Source organism: Callorhinus ursinus, unplaced genomic scaffold (genome assembly GCF_003265705.2).
Source record: "Callorhinus ursinus isolate GAN/ISIS: 27379988/994484 unplaced genomic scaffold, GSC_fseal_2.0 scaffold100, whole genome shotgun sequence".
NCBI lineage: Eukaryota > Metazoa > Chordata > Mammalia > Carnivora > Otariidae > Callorhinus > Callorhinus ursinus.
In genome coordinates, this window is record NW_027397162.1 from 614037 (window position 1) to 627720 (window position 13684).

A 13684-nucleotide genomic window follows, 5' to 3' on the forward strand; every position below is an offset into this window, starting at 1 on the left:
GTTTCTTTTTGCGAGTTTTTTTTAGTTTTTTTTACTGATGTTTATGTGCCTTTCTCAGTTAATTTTTGGACATTCTTTAAAAAAAAATATGGATGCCCAGGGGCACCTGGCTGGCTGTCAGTAGAGCATGTGACTCTTGATCTCCGGGTCATGAGTTTGGTCCCCACCCTGGGCATACAGAGTACTTAAAACAAAACAAAACGTGGATACCCAAGAGCTGCTGCCATATCGATTTAAAAGATTATTCCTTCTCCTTTGAATTGGCTTTTGTATCTTCATTGAAGGTCATTCATTTCTCTGAATGCTTATTTCTAGACTCTCTTCTGTTGCATTTATCTATTTTACTCTATACTTTCATGTGTTGAATAATTTGTTTTGAAATCAAGGTCATGTACTCCTACAACTGTTTTCTTTTTCAAAGTTGTAGTGGTCATTCTTGGTCCTTCACCTTTCCATATGAATTTTAGAATCCACTTGTCAGATGAACAGATAAAGATGATGTGGTATATATACAATGGAATACTACTCAGCCATCAAAAAATGAAATCTTGCCATTTGCAATGAACTAGAGGGATGGAACTAGAGGGTATTATGCTAAGCGAAATGAGTCAATCAGAGAAAGACAATTATCATATGATCTTACTCATATGTGGAATCTAAGAAACAAAGCAGAGGATCATAGGGGAAGAGAGGAAAAAATAAAACAAGACGAAATCAGAGAGGGAGATAAACCATAAGAGACTCTTAATCATAGGAAACAACCTGAGGGTTGCTGGAGGGGAGGGGGGTGGGGGGATGGGGTAACTGGGTGATGGACATTAAGGAGGGCATGCAATGTAATGAACACTGGGTATTATATAAGACCGATGAATCACTGACCTCTACCTCTGAAACCAATAATACATTATATGTTAATTGAATTTAAATTTAAAATACAAACAAAAAATAGAATCCATTTGTCTTTTTTAAGATTTTATTTTTAGGTCATCTGTATACCCAGTGTGGGTCTTGAATCTACAACCCTGAGATTAAGAGTCAGATGCTCCACCTACTGAGCCAGCCAGGTGCCCCTCTTAGCAATGTGTTTTAGTTTTCTTTTTATAGCCCTCACATACCTTACATATCTCCCAAGTATTTTCTACATCTGATGATATTATAAATGGTAATTTTTACCTCAAATTTCAATTTGCCAGTTCGGTCTTGTTACACTAAAAGAGATATTAAACTAAGGATAGAAGAAATCCTCCTTTATGTTATAAATGATGTCTACAAAGAAACTCTTACAAATATTATACCTTATTATTCATTATTAAAATTTTCCCATGTTATTAAAACAAAGGGAAGATAGCTGCTCCTTTCTCTTATTCATTTGTTCTGGAGTTCCAGTTTCATTCAGTAAGGCAAGATGATGGATATGTAATAGTTGGCAAGGAAAAAATAAACCACCTAAAATATTTCCTGTCTTGTCTTCACTATGAGTCCAAATATAGATACCCAGTTTACTGCCTCAACCCTTCCCAAACTCCCAACTTCTTCATTACCCATTCACTGTTCTTCATTTCTTAGGACACATAACCTTCTATTACACTATGCAACTTAATATAATTTATGAATTGCGTATTGCCTTTTCCATCAACTGTGGAGTAAGTTCCAGGAGGGAAATTTCTTTTTACATTTTGTGCACTGATATATTCCATGTTCCTAGAAATTTGCCTGAAACACATGAGGTACATAATTGATGTGTTTTTAAAAAAAATTTATTTATTTTAGAGAGAGAGCAGTGGGGAGGGGCAGAGGGAGAGAGAGAAACCCAGCAGACTCTGTGCTCAGCACAGAGCCCAATGCACACCTTGATCTCATGAACTTGAGATCATGACCTGAGCTGAAAATGAGTCAGAGGCTTAACTGAGTACACCACCCAGGCGCCCCCATAATTGATGTTTTAAAATGTTGAACAAAATAACAAAGCATATTTAACGTTTATTTGCCCTACTCTGGATATACTTTCTAACTCCACCCACAGTGTCTTTTCCTTCAGTTTCACTAACCTCAATATTTACAGTAGTGGCAAGAAATCCCATTTTGCAAAAAACCTTCAAATTCTCTGAAAAGCCCCAATAGGCATTTGGTTGGCTTACGTCCCTCACTTATTAGATCTCAGATTCCTTTCCTCACAGTCTATTGGGCTTTTGATTGTTTATTTCAAAAGCAAGTTTTCCCCTTTCAGTTAGTGCCACTCCTGATGGATATCTTACTAAGCACTTTTAATAGCTTTCATTGGTTTGCTCAGTCTGAAATATTTTTCAGTTAATATTTACTCCTCATGCAGACACTGTCACTGCACTTAAGGTGAAATGATAATCATTTCCCAGCAAGCAGATGAGACAATGGAATTCCAGAACTTTGTCTTGGTGTATATGTCCCCCTTCAGAGATGCTGCCATGGCAGTCCCTGTCCTGGGAGCAAACACAATTTGGGAAGTAGCTCTTCTTTTCAGGTATCCGATTCCTAGAAAATGTTTATCTCAGGAAACCCAGAATTAACTATTCTTTTTTTTTTAATAAGATTTTATTTATTTGACAGAGACACAGCGAGAGATGGAACACAAGCAGGGGGAGTGGGAGAGGGAGAAGCAGGCTTCCCGCGGAGCAGGGAGCCCGACGCGGGGCTCGATCCCAGGACCCTGGGATCATGACCTGAGTTGAAGGCAGATGCTTAACGACTGAGCCACCCAGGTGCCCCCCAGGATTAACTATTCTTAAAATAAATTTGTCTTCCTGAGGTTGGAATAAAAAAACACCATAGATAGATAGATGATAGATAGATAAAGACAAAACACAAACAGGGAAGACACAAATTTGCTGAGGAAACCAGAGGCATGTCACCAGTCTCGTCAAACTGCCTCAGGGCTGCCCGACATCTCGCGTCTCTCCTCAGTTATATTGTTTTGAAATTTCTCTCACTTGCTTCTCATGAAACACAGTGACCAGAGCAGCATTCACTCTATAAAGTCTTCAAGATACAGGGTTGTGAGTAACATAAAGAAGGTGAGCTCCCACTCTAGAGCAGACATCTAGTGTCTGGGTGATAGCTGCCGTTGGCGTGTGTGTATGTGCTTGTTGTTTTGGTGTTCTTTGTTTTGAGCAGGGGTATGTTGTGCTAAATGGAGTCTTCAGTGGCATGTCTTTAAATATCCTAGGTGGAAGGCTTCTAACCACATCTCTTAAACCACTGAAAGGCTCATTTATCTCCATATTATAAAATGTAGGTCTTAGTAAAGATGAATATAACAAAAAGGTGGTGATGTGTGGAAAACGGAATAATTAGGACTTAAAATCCCCAAATACAAATGTTACTCTGACATTTAACCAGATTTTCAAAGTGCCTGGATGTTCTCATTTTCATACTACTCAACATTCTAACGTCCTGGGGCCTTGGCTTCCCTTCCTATATCTCGAAAAACAGATCAATTTGTCATCTATTAATCTCTTTGCTTTAGTGTGGTTTCAGCTTAACCACATGTACCATATAATTTTTTTTAAAGATTTTATTTATTTATGTGACAGAGACAATGTGAGAGAAAGAACACAAGCAGGGGGAGTGGGAGAGGGAGAAGCAGGCTTTCCGCTGAGCAGGGAGCCCGATGCAAGGCTCCGTCCCAGGACCCTGGGATCATGACCTGAGCTGAAGGCAGATGTTTAATGACTGAGCCCCCAGGTGCCCCTATAATTCTTTTTTTAAAAATTTTATTTATTTATTTGACAGAGAGTGGGAGCACAAGCAGGGGGAGCAGCCAAGGGAGAGGGAGACGCAGGCTCCCTAGGGAGCCTGATGCAGGGCTTGATCCCAGGACCCTGGGATCATGATATGAGCTGAAGGCAGACGCTTAACTGACTGAGCCACCCAGATGCCGCCCATACAATTATTTTTAAATAAAAATTCAGATCAATCACTCTTGGATGAATGGGTCCACACCCCACTCTGACAGCAGGAGGCATTTAACTTATATCCTTCCTGTGTTTCCACAGAATGTCTATGATCAGGGGAAATTATGAGTCATTATTGCCTGTGAATCACTGGTCTTCAGGGGCTGGGATAGTCCATAAACTGCAATGTCATGATTATCAGGCTCTCGGGTTTATGCAGACTTTGAAATGACCACAGTAAATTCTATTGACATGTTTTTGTTATTTAACTGCATCTTTTGACTCCTCTTGAAGATGATTTCTGGTTCTTTTCTTTATCCCTTGTTTTGCTTCATTGTTCTGGCTCTGTAAACTGTTTTCCTTATACTAGTGATTTCCTATTTTTTTTCACTTCAACCTTAGTATTATAGAAATTATAATGTATACTATAGATACTTTGAAAGAACCTACATATCAATAAAGTTAAATCAAATAATGATGATGTACTACTCCCCTCCTACCTCATGAAGTTCCCAGCCCCGGGAAGGAACAACCACAGTTGATGAGGATCCCTCCAGATAGATGTCCATTTTATGTAAATATTCATACAAATATTCAGTAAGATTTTTGAGAATGTCTGTCTGCTTGACATAGTGCTGAGTGGATTCCTTCTTTGTGTTCCCTTGTCAGGTGTCCTGATTTCAGTCCATGGAAAGCACACACTCATTGCTAGTGGGATCAGTGCTTCCACCAGCCCGAAGGCCTATCCCCACAGGTTGATGTATGTTTACCATACATCATAGCAAGATTCAGTTTTCTTCCCTAAAACTTGAATGACTTGAATTTTCCAATCTGTTTATCATGAGGGGAACAACTGAAATAAGAATACAAAAAGAAATGTAGGGCGCCTGGGTGGCTCAGATGGTTAAGCGTCTGCCTTCGGCTCAGGTCATGATCCCAGAGTCCTGGGATCGAGTCCCACATCGGGCCCCCTGCTCCGCGGGAAGCCTGCTTCTCCCTCTGCTTCTCTCTCTCTCTCTCATGAATAAATAAGTAAAACCTTAAAAAAAAAATGTAGTGTATTCTCATAAGCCAAAATTAACTACTCTGGAAAAGAATATTAGAACTTTTTTTTTTAAAGATTTTATTTATTTGACAGAGACACAGCGAGAGAGGGAACACAAGCAGGGGGAGTGGGAGAGGGAGAAGCAGGCTTCCCGCGGAGCAGGGAGCCTGATGCAGGGCTCGATCCCAGGACCCTGGATCATGACCTGAGCTGAAGGCAGATGCTCAATGACTGAGCCACCCAGGCGCCCCAGAATATTAGAACTTTTTGATTCTAGGGGCGCCTGGGTGGCTCAGTAGGTTGAGCATCTGCCTTCGGCTCAGGTCATGATCCCAAGGTCCTAGGATTGAGCCCCGTGTTGGGCTCCTGGCTCAGCGGGAGGCTGCTTCTCCCTCTCCTTCTGTGCCTTCCCCAGCTTGTGTTCTCTCTCTCAAATAAATGAATAAAATTTTTTTAAATTATGAGGTCAAATTTACCTCTATTTTTTTGAACTAATGGTACAAATATTTAAATAGTATATATTAAATGGTTACTTTTTTAAAAAGATTTATTTATTTATTTTAGAGAGAAAGAGAGCACGGGCAGGGAGGGGCAGAGGGAGAGGGAGAGTCTTTTTTTTTTTTTAAAGATTTTATTTATTTATTCATGAGAGACAGAGAGAGAGAAAAGCAGAGGGAGAAGCAGGCTCCCTGTGCAGGACTCGATCCCAGGACCCGGGGATCATGACCTGAGCCGAAGGCAGACGCTTAACCATCTGAGCCACCCAGGCGCCCCGAGAGGGAGAGTCTTAAGTGGAGTTTGTCCTGGTGTAGAGCCCAAGGCAAGGCTTGATCTCATGACCCTGAGATCACTACCTGAGCTGTAACCAAGAGTCAGACACTTAACCAACTGTGCCACCCAGGCACCCCAATAAATGGTTTCTTAATAAGTTGGTAATTTATATTTATCAGTAAAAATATATCCATACACATATGTGTGTGATTTGTTTTAGAAGCTTTTTTTTTTTTTTTAAAGATTTTATTTATTTATTTGACAGAGAGAGAGATAGCGAGAGCAGGAACACAGGCAGGAGGAGAGAGAGAGAGAGAAGCAGGCTTCCCGCGGAGCAGGGAGAAGCTTCTTGTTCTGTGTCCCTGACTTTCCTATTTTTTTCATTTTCAGTATAAAATGGTACTACCCATTATCTTAATTTCCCATGACTTTTTACTTATTTTTATAATTCTGATATTTTATAATTAGGAAATGTTAGGAACATTACCAAAATATTTATATTGGAGTTATGTTAAATAATGTATTTATATTATAAAAATATGTTTACATATATTATCTTGTGCTATACTTTGTCTCTGCTGTTATTTACTTCTGATCTTCATAGTTTAATAGAGTTTTAACTTTTGCTTCCATTTTCCTTAAAATTACCTCATTTTAGTGTTATTTTTGCCAAATTTTAATTACTAGGCTTATTTTTGAAATTTATCAATACCAACTGATTTTGCCAAAACATGGTAAGTAAAGGATTTTAAGATACTTTGCAGGAATTTTTGTGCTAAATGTAGCCCTTGGATTCTTTAATTGAAATATTTAATGTGAAAATTGGCAAGTTACATGCAGTTGTAAGAATTGTTACAGAGAGATCCTGTGTATGCTTTACCCAGTTTCTCCACTGGTAATATTTTCCAAGACCATATTATAATATCACAACAATGAAATTGGCTTTGATACTATCTACTGATCTCATACAGATTCCTCTAGTTGTACATGGTGTGTGTGTTTCTGTGTGTGTGTGTGTGTGTGTGTTCATTCTGGAGCATAGATTTTTACTTAAGAATATATTCTGGAGAAAAAAAAATATATTCTGGAGGAAAGTCCACAGAGTTAGTTGTGCTGTCATGGAATGTATATGTTCCTGAAAACCACCAAGCTATGCAAAATCCAAAATAAAAATCACAGGGCTTATTGAGATCCTCAAAATGTAATCAGTAAAACATAAAAAAAGAAGATGGAATCCTAATAAATGCCATAGCACAATTTTACACATGTTAAAAGTTTGAGAAACACATAATGTAAGTACAGCATTTAACCTTAAAAGCCTGAAATTTGTTTGTGGAAGTGGGTGTCAGAGGGTTGCAGTTGTGAGTTATTTTATGAAGTAATGGAAGGAAGGTTACTTAAAATCAGTTGCCTAAAATTCACCCACCAGAAGTGAATGGGTTTGGCTCATAATACATGGTGAATTGGCATAGCCAGTAGATGCTTGACTTCTGTCCTTATGTGTGGCTGGTGGCTTGAAGGGAATAGGCAGCAAGACGTCCCTGTAGGAAGAAAGTTCATAGGGTTGGGCCAAAACATGGTCATGTTTGTCCTTTAAACCTATTGCAAGAATCGAGGTTTTAATTTGTAAAGAAGCGTGTATTGAAAGGTTTGGAAAGGGAAGTGACATGATTTTACTTGGGAAAGATCAATCATTCTGGCTACTATTTAAAGATTAGACCATAAATCAACAAGTAAAGTAGGGAGATCATTGAGAGACAGCTATAATAAATCAGGGGTGAGGAGATGGTAGCTGGATCAGCTATTAACATATTTAGTAGGGAGATACAGATTTTTTTGTCCTTTGAAAGTAAGTAGCACATGATTTGTTCATGACTGCTATGAGGGACAAGGGAGAACATGGTTAAGGGTGACCTCCAGGTTGCTCTGAGGACCTAGGATAATGGTGCTGTTATGAACCAAGATGGTGACTACTGGAGACAGCAGATTCAAGCCCATCTGGACATGCTGAGTAGGTGAATAGAGGTATGGGTTAGTTCCTGGAGGAAGTGTGACATATAGACGTAAACTTTGGAGTCATAAGTACAGAGAGAATGTCATCAGACACGAGCCTGGTTGAGGTTCCCCCATTGTAGTGAGTGTACATAGAAAAGAAGGGAGATCAGGGCGCCTGGGTGGCTCAGTCGGTTGAGCGACTGCCTCCGGCTCAGGTCATGATCCTGGAGTCCCGGGGTCGAGTCCCGCATCGGGCTTCCTGCTCAGCGGGGAGTCTGCTTCTCCCTCTGACCCTCCCCCCTCTCATGCTCTCGGTCTCTCATTCTCTCTCTCGCAAATAAATAAAAAATTTAAAAAAAAAAAGTGAGATCAGAGACCTGAGCCTCATGTGGTGCTCTCATTGGTGCTCCCATTTGTGCTCCCCTCTTCCTCCTCTCCTGTCCCCTTTTTGCCCTTTTCCGGCTACTTGATCTCCTTCCACCTCACCGAGCTTTTTCTCATCTCTTTTTGGCACTTTCTCTACCTTCGTGTTGGATTGTTTTAACCTGGCTCTCCCCGTGACTAGTCCTCATTTGTCTCCTTAGTGTCAACTTGGTTATCACCTGCACAAAGTGGCTGCCCACACCCAGAAAACAGAAAGGAGCTCCTTTCCCCCTCCTTTCAGTTTAAACAGTTACGCAACTCCTGTCTCAATTTAATTTTTATTCCCTTCTAATCCTCCCTTTCCTCTCCCTCGTTAGTTTTACTGATACATCTAGAGCAACAGGAGAACAAGAAGCATACATTTTGTTATTATGACCTAATAACAAATGGTAGCTACTATCATTGGCCATGGTAGTGAGTTGTGCCACTATCATTTTGTAAAAAGAATATATTTCAGGATATGGAGTAAGAAATAGACTATGGATAAAACAGTACTCACTGGGTTGGATACAATCACTGATAATTTAGGCAGGAAAGATATTTTCCGAGGGAACCGGAGCCTGGTTTACCCTTGTCCACCTGCTCTAGAGTGTCCAACGTCCATTCCTCCCCTGTTTTCATTGCCATGACCCTGTCCGGAGGCTTCTCTCCTAGCCCCTGACCTAAAATTCTGAAACTAACAAAACCGACTCCAAAGAAAAGCAATAGCATGATGTTTATTAGCTTCCGGCTACGACGCGAACGCGTTTTGTACCGAGTAACGATGGAATGCTACGTCCATTTGGATCCGTGTCCTTTTGAGGGCATCTGAAATAATATTTTTGGCCTCTGAAGCAAGCTCGGCTCCGTGGAGTCTGAAATAACATGTTTCTAAACACTTTGGCGATCTGTTGCAACAACGTACCCGGAAGTATGGGTGCTGATCTTCCCTGAGGAGGCAAGCTCCAGGCTCTCGTTGGCGAGGCCATTTCCTGGCCATCCTCGGCGGAGCCGCCTGCCTTGCCCCGGAGGTAGGTGTGGGTACATCCCTCGCCGAGGTCTGCAGAGCTGTCGGAACTACATTACCCAGAATGCTCTGTCCGAGCGCCTGGCGGCGCTGAGCCAATGAAGGCTCAGGAGAGGGCCCTTCTGTGCAAGTACGTCATATTGGGGCGGGACTTCTGGCGTCCTCTTCTTGGCGGTCACTTTGGCTTTTCGGGGCTTACCGTGGTTTAGAGATACTGCGGCGCTGGTTTGGGAGTGAGCTGACGGGGTCAGAGAAGGGTCGGGAGGAGACGCTGTCCCCACCGCACAGATTTGGGTCCGCGGCTCGGCGACGCTGCCCAGACTGCCCGCGCCAGGGGCCGGGACGGGGACCGCCGGTTCGGGTGTCCGCTCCGCCACAGAGTCCGATGGCGGCGGCCGCGTCCAGGGACGCGGCTCAGGTAAGCGCTCGTCCCCCGGGCCCTCCCTGCCCTCCCCCGCATGGATATTTATTAGTATCAATAAAACCAATGAGGGACCCGAAAGGCCCGAGCTGCTCGCGGCCCTGCGGCCCAGGCCCCGGCGTCGGACGGGGCGGCGGCGGTGGGCGGGGGCCGCGTGTGCGAGCGCCGGCGTGGCGGCGTGAGGAGCGGGCTCCGGGCCGGGGGCCCTGAGGCGGGAGGAGGCCGGAGGGAGGCGGGAGGAGGCCGGAGGGGGCCTGAGGCGGGAGGAGGCCGGAGGGGGCCTGAGGCGGGAGGAGGCTGCCCGCAGGGGACAGCGCGTGAGGCGGCGTCGCGCCGGGACTGGCGGGCCGAGGTGCCGTACCTCCAGGTGAGGACTCCAGGCGCCAAGGGGCCTTTCGGCCGCAGGAGGGACCCGATCTCCTTGAGGGTTTTAAGTTTCCCGAAGGTTGCTGGGAAAGAGAACAGACGGGAAGGGGGTTGATGAGGACGGTGAGGTGCCGGGAGGTGACGTTCTTGTGCAAGGTCACCTCCCTGGTCAGAGTCCTCTCTGAGGCACAAAGGTTAGACAGGCAGCGGAGCTCGCCTGGCTCCAGGGCTGGGCAGGAATATAGGGAGATGGGAGCCCGTGGAGCCCGGCCATGGCTGTCTTCCTCTAGGGCCTGTCTCTTCACAGGTTTCTGTCAGTGAAGAAATGCTCAGGAGGCCAACACGGGTCAGTGGAGGGTCTCGGTCCCTTACTGGTCCTGACCCCTGCCAAGTGGCTTCTGGGATTAAGGCGTCCGCGGACTCTGTCGGCCGCGCTCCCGCTCCTAGTGTCTGGGAGACCTTGGAGAGACTGCAGGCACAGAGGCCCGAGTCTAGGCTGAGGGTTATATGGAGGGGTGCTTGTTTCTGGCAGCCAGATGAAAGAGGGGCGGAGGGTTATCCTAGGAACCGGAAGCGGTGCAAGTGCTTGGAGGCAGCTGGGAGTGTCAAGGGAACTGAAGATTTCCCCCCTTTTTTTTTTTTCCCTCATGGAAACACGGTGACAGGAGCAGGGCTGGAATGGCTGCCCTTGAGGTCACTTGTCAATTCTGGAGGTAATGGGAGGTTTGATTAAGAGTAAAGCGACCTTTCCAAGGTTTTCACAGGCCTCGTGTGGCTGCACAGTGGAGAATGGACTCTGGGAGAAGGGGGGGGAGAAGGATGACCAGGAAGGAGGCCGCCGTAACGGGCCAGGTGAGGCTTGTTGGATGTAAATGGTGGCCATCGAGGTGGGAGAAGTGGTTGGATCCTGGACTCTTTTTTTTTTTTTTTTAAAGTAGGGCCAACCAGACTTTTTGATGTGGACAGAAAGGACAGAGTCGGGGATAACCCCAAAGGTTTTGGTCGTAACAGCTGGAAGGATGGAAGTGCCACCACCTGAGATGGGATAGTCAGTAATGGGTACAGTTTTCAGTGGGGTATCAGGAGGTTTGTTTCATTTCAGAGACTGTTGAGTGGAGGCATTAAGTGGGCAGTTGCACACACAGTTTGGTAGGGAGGGGGTTTCGGGATGGAGCCGTCCCAAAGGTGATTGCTGCAGTGTCAACCAGGGTGGAGCTGTGGGTTGCATTGAGGAAGGGGAATCTTCAGGTCCTGGTGGTGATACTGTTAGCAGTCCAAGAAGAAGATGGTGTGGGCCAAATACGGGACCTCTGGCTTGGACACCTGGTTGAAGGTGGACGGTATTGGGTACACAGGTGAAGGAGAAGAGTGGCTGGCAGGGAAGTGTGGGTAGGAGGATGATCTGGCAGGTAACCAAGATTTCCAAGGGAAAAGTGGACCTGACAGAAAATGTGGAGGCACAGGAGTAATTGAGGCAGGATGATGTTTCCCAGGACTTTGTGGTGACCCTTGGGTAGGGCATGAGATGTTTCAGTCAGGATGGTAGGTTATTTCAGAGTCCACTGTGGTCATCTATGGGTTATTAGGCCTGGGATAGGGAACCAGTGGGGCTGAGTTTTGAATGAGGTTTAGATGTGACTGGAGAGGACAGGAAGGGCAGCACAGAAGTTGAAGAGGACCAGAGATATCTGAGATGTGCATGTGGTTCTGGTTGGTGAGGTTGAAGCAAAGAACAGGGCTAGCTTTCTCTCTATGAAGGGGAGGCTTTCCTAGCAGGATTCTGGAGTGCCCTTGGTAGTGGAAGGCATTGGAGGTCTGGATAATATTGGATTCCATTTGAGTTTGCCAAGCAAGCACTGTCAATCTAGGGAGATGCCTGTGCTGTGGGGCAAGGGGGTAGTTGTGGTGGTGGAGAGAGTGCATCTGTGGGCTCCAGAGACGTAAAAGGTACAGTCTGTACATCACAGCTGCAGTGATGTGCATGTGGAGAGGGACTGTGAACCAATGGCCCCAGGGTTCTGGTACTGGGGACTTAAGGTTGAAGGGAAAGCCCAAATTTGGTTGAGTCTGGGACACTTAGTCTGGAGGACTGCAGGGGTATTGCTTGGCAGGAGCTTTGGGGCCCTCCCTATGTGCCATGCCCAGAGTTTAGATGGTGTTTATCTGATGATGTGCTGTTGTTGCTGAGGGTTGTACACAGTGAATAATGGGACCATGAGGAGAGACCACCAATGGTGCCTATGGCGTGATTTTTGTGGGGGAAGAAATTGTAGGTCCTTGGGACAGGGGCTCTTTGGGGTTTCATCTGTCTCTGTCCTGACAGGACAGTGTGACATTTGAAGATGTGGCTGTGTACTTCTCCTGGGAGGAATGGGGTCTTCTTGATGAGGCTCAGAGACGCCTATACCATGATGTGATGCTGGAGAACTTTGCACTTGTGACCACCCTGGGTAAGGCCCTCATTCCCTCCCCAGGGACCTGGGCTTTCTACTTTTATCCCAGGGATAGCTCCCTATTTCTCCCATCACAAACATGGACATTGCTTCCTTCCACAGCTCCCTGGTTAGTTGGAGTCCTTAGGGCTAGGTTGAGTGCACTGCACCATAGCCTCACTGGGGAGGTATTCAGGGTCAGAAGGTTTTGCCCCCTTCCTATAGGTGATGACATTTCCTGTCCCTGCCTGCTCCAGGAATTGTAGTCACTGACATGGTCAGTACTTATGTGGACTACGGGCAGTTCTTATAGGATCCTCCTCTGAGGATTTTTTTTGTAATACTAGTTTTCTTTCCTATGGTCTGTTATGTGTTGAGTTGCTCTGGGCCACTGCTGGTCACTCATCTCTCCCACCTTTCCCTTAGAACTTGCATCATGCAGGTCCCATTTAGTTCCCGAACCAGGGGATATGGAGGAGAGTCCTGGGTGTTTCCCAGGATGAACATGACTCCAGCCATAGCAAGGTGAGCTCAGAGGAGCCCTGGCTCTGAAAAGTGTTAAGTAGGAGAGAACTCATCTGTGTTCAGATGATACCAGAAACCTGTCCTGTTCCACTGGTGGCCATTGGCCACCTTGTTTCTGCTTCTACTTCCCCATTCTTGACACTTGCTAACTTGTCCTTTCTGCTCTGAATTTGGTTAATTCCCACCTCTCTGGACTCCACATGTCACCAGTTTCTCTTACTGCTTCCTCTGTAGTGCTTTCTCACATCGTCCTACACATTCTGTGTCATGAAGTGTGCACATATCCTCACATAGTTTTTTTTTTTTTTTTAAGATTTTATTTATTTTTTAGTGCACGAGCAGGGAGAGGGGCAGAGGAAGAGGGAGAAACACTCCCCGCTGAGCAGGGAGCCCAATGCGGGACTCTATCCCAGGATCCCGTGATCATGACCTGAGCTGAAGACAGATGCTTAACCGACTGAGCCACCCAGGCGCCCCTACTCACATAGTTCTTAAGCACCAGCTCTCTTGCACTTGGATTTTCCTGAGCTTAGATACACCTTTCTGCAGTTGTCAGCAAGGATTTACTGAAAGCCATTAGCAGAGAAATGAGCTATAGATCCTGCTGCCCCTCTCTGTGCCACATCCCATCCTTGTGTTCTTCACCCGGAGAGGCCTCCCTCACTGACCTGTAGAGGTCCAGTACTAAACAGCAGCAGCTGCTGCTTTTTTTTCTTAAGGTTTTATTTATTTGAGAGAGCGAGCGCACAAGTGGGGGGGGAGGGGCAGAAGGAG

General features: G+C 45.2%; 1 protein-coding gene and 1 long non-coding RNA gene across 4 annotated transcripts in view; one reads left to right on the top strand and one right to left on the bottom strand.

The window, feature by feature from the left end:
- Window positions 1–8857: 8857 nt before the first annotated feature.
- Window positions 8858–9211, bottom strand: LOC141371791 (uncharacterized). The gene is made up of 2 exons (XR_012377024.1): window positions 9065–9211; window positions 8858–8967 (listed from the first exon to the last, which is right to left on the bottom strand). It is a non-coding gene; the product is annotated as an uncharacterized lncRNA (long non-coding RNA).
- A 126-nt stretch (window positions 9212–9337) lies between these two features.
- LOC112806586 (uncharacterized) overlaps window positions 9338–13684 on the top strand; it is a 54744-nt gene continuing 50397 nt past the window's right edge. For 2 of the 3 annotated variants that reach the window (XR_012377009.1, XR_012377010.1), the window contains exon 1: window positions 9338–9584. Coding sequence is in view for 1 of the 3 variants with exons in the window: in XM_073889043.1 (XP_073745144.1) it covers window positions 9552–9584; window positions 12277–12403 (160 nt within the window). In the remaining 2 variants the exon portion in view is untranslated. Of the gene's footprint in view, window positions 9585–12276; window positions 12404–13684 lie in introns of all 3 variants that reach the window. The other variant, XM_073889043.1, reaches the window with a different exon arrangement.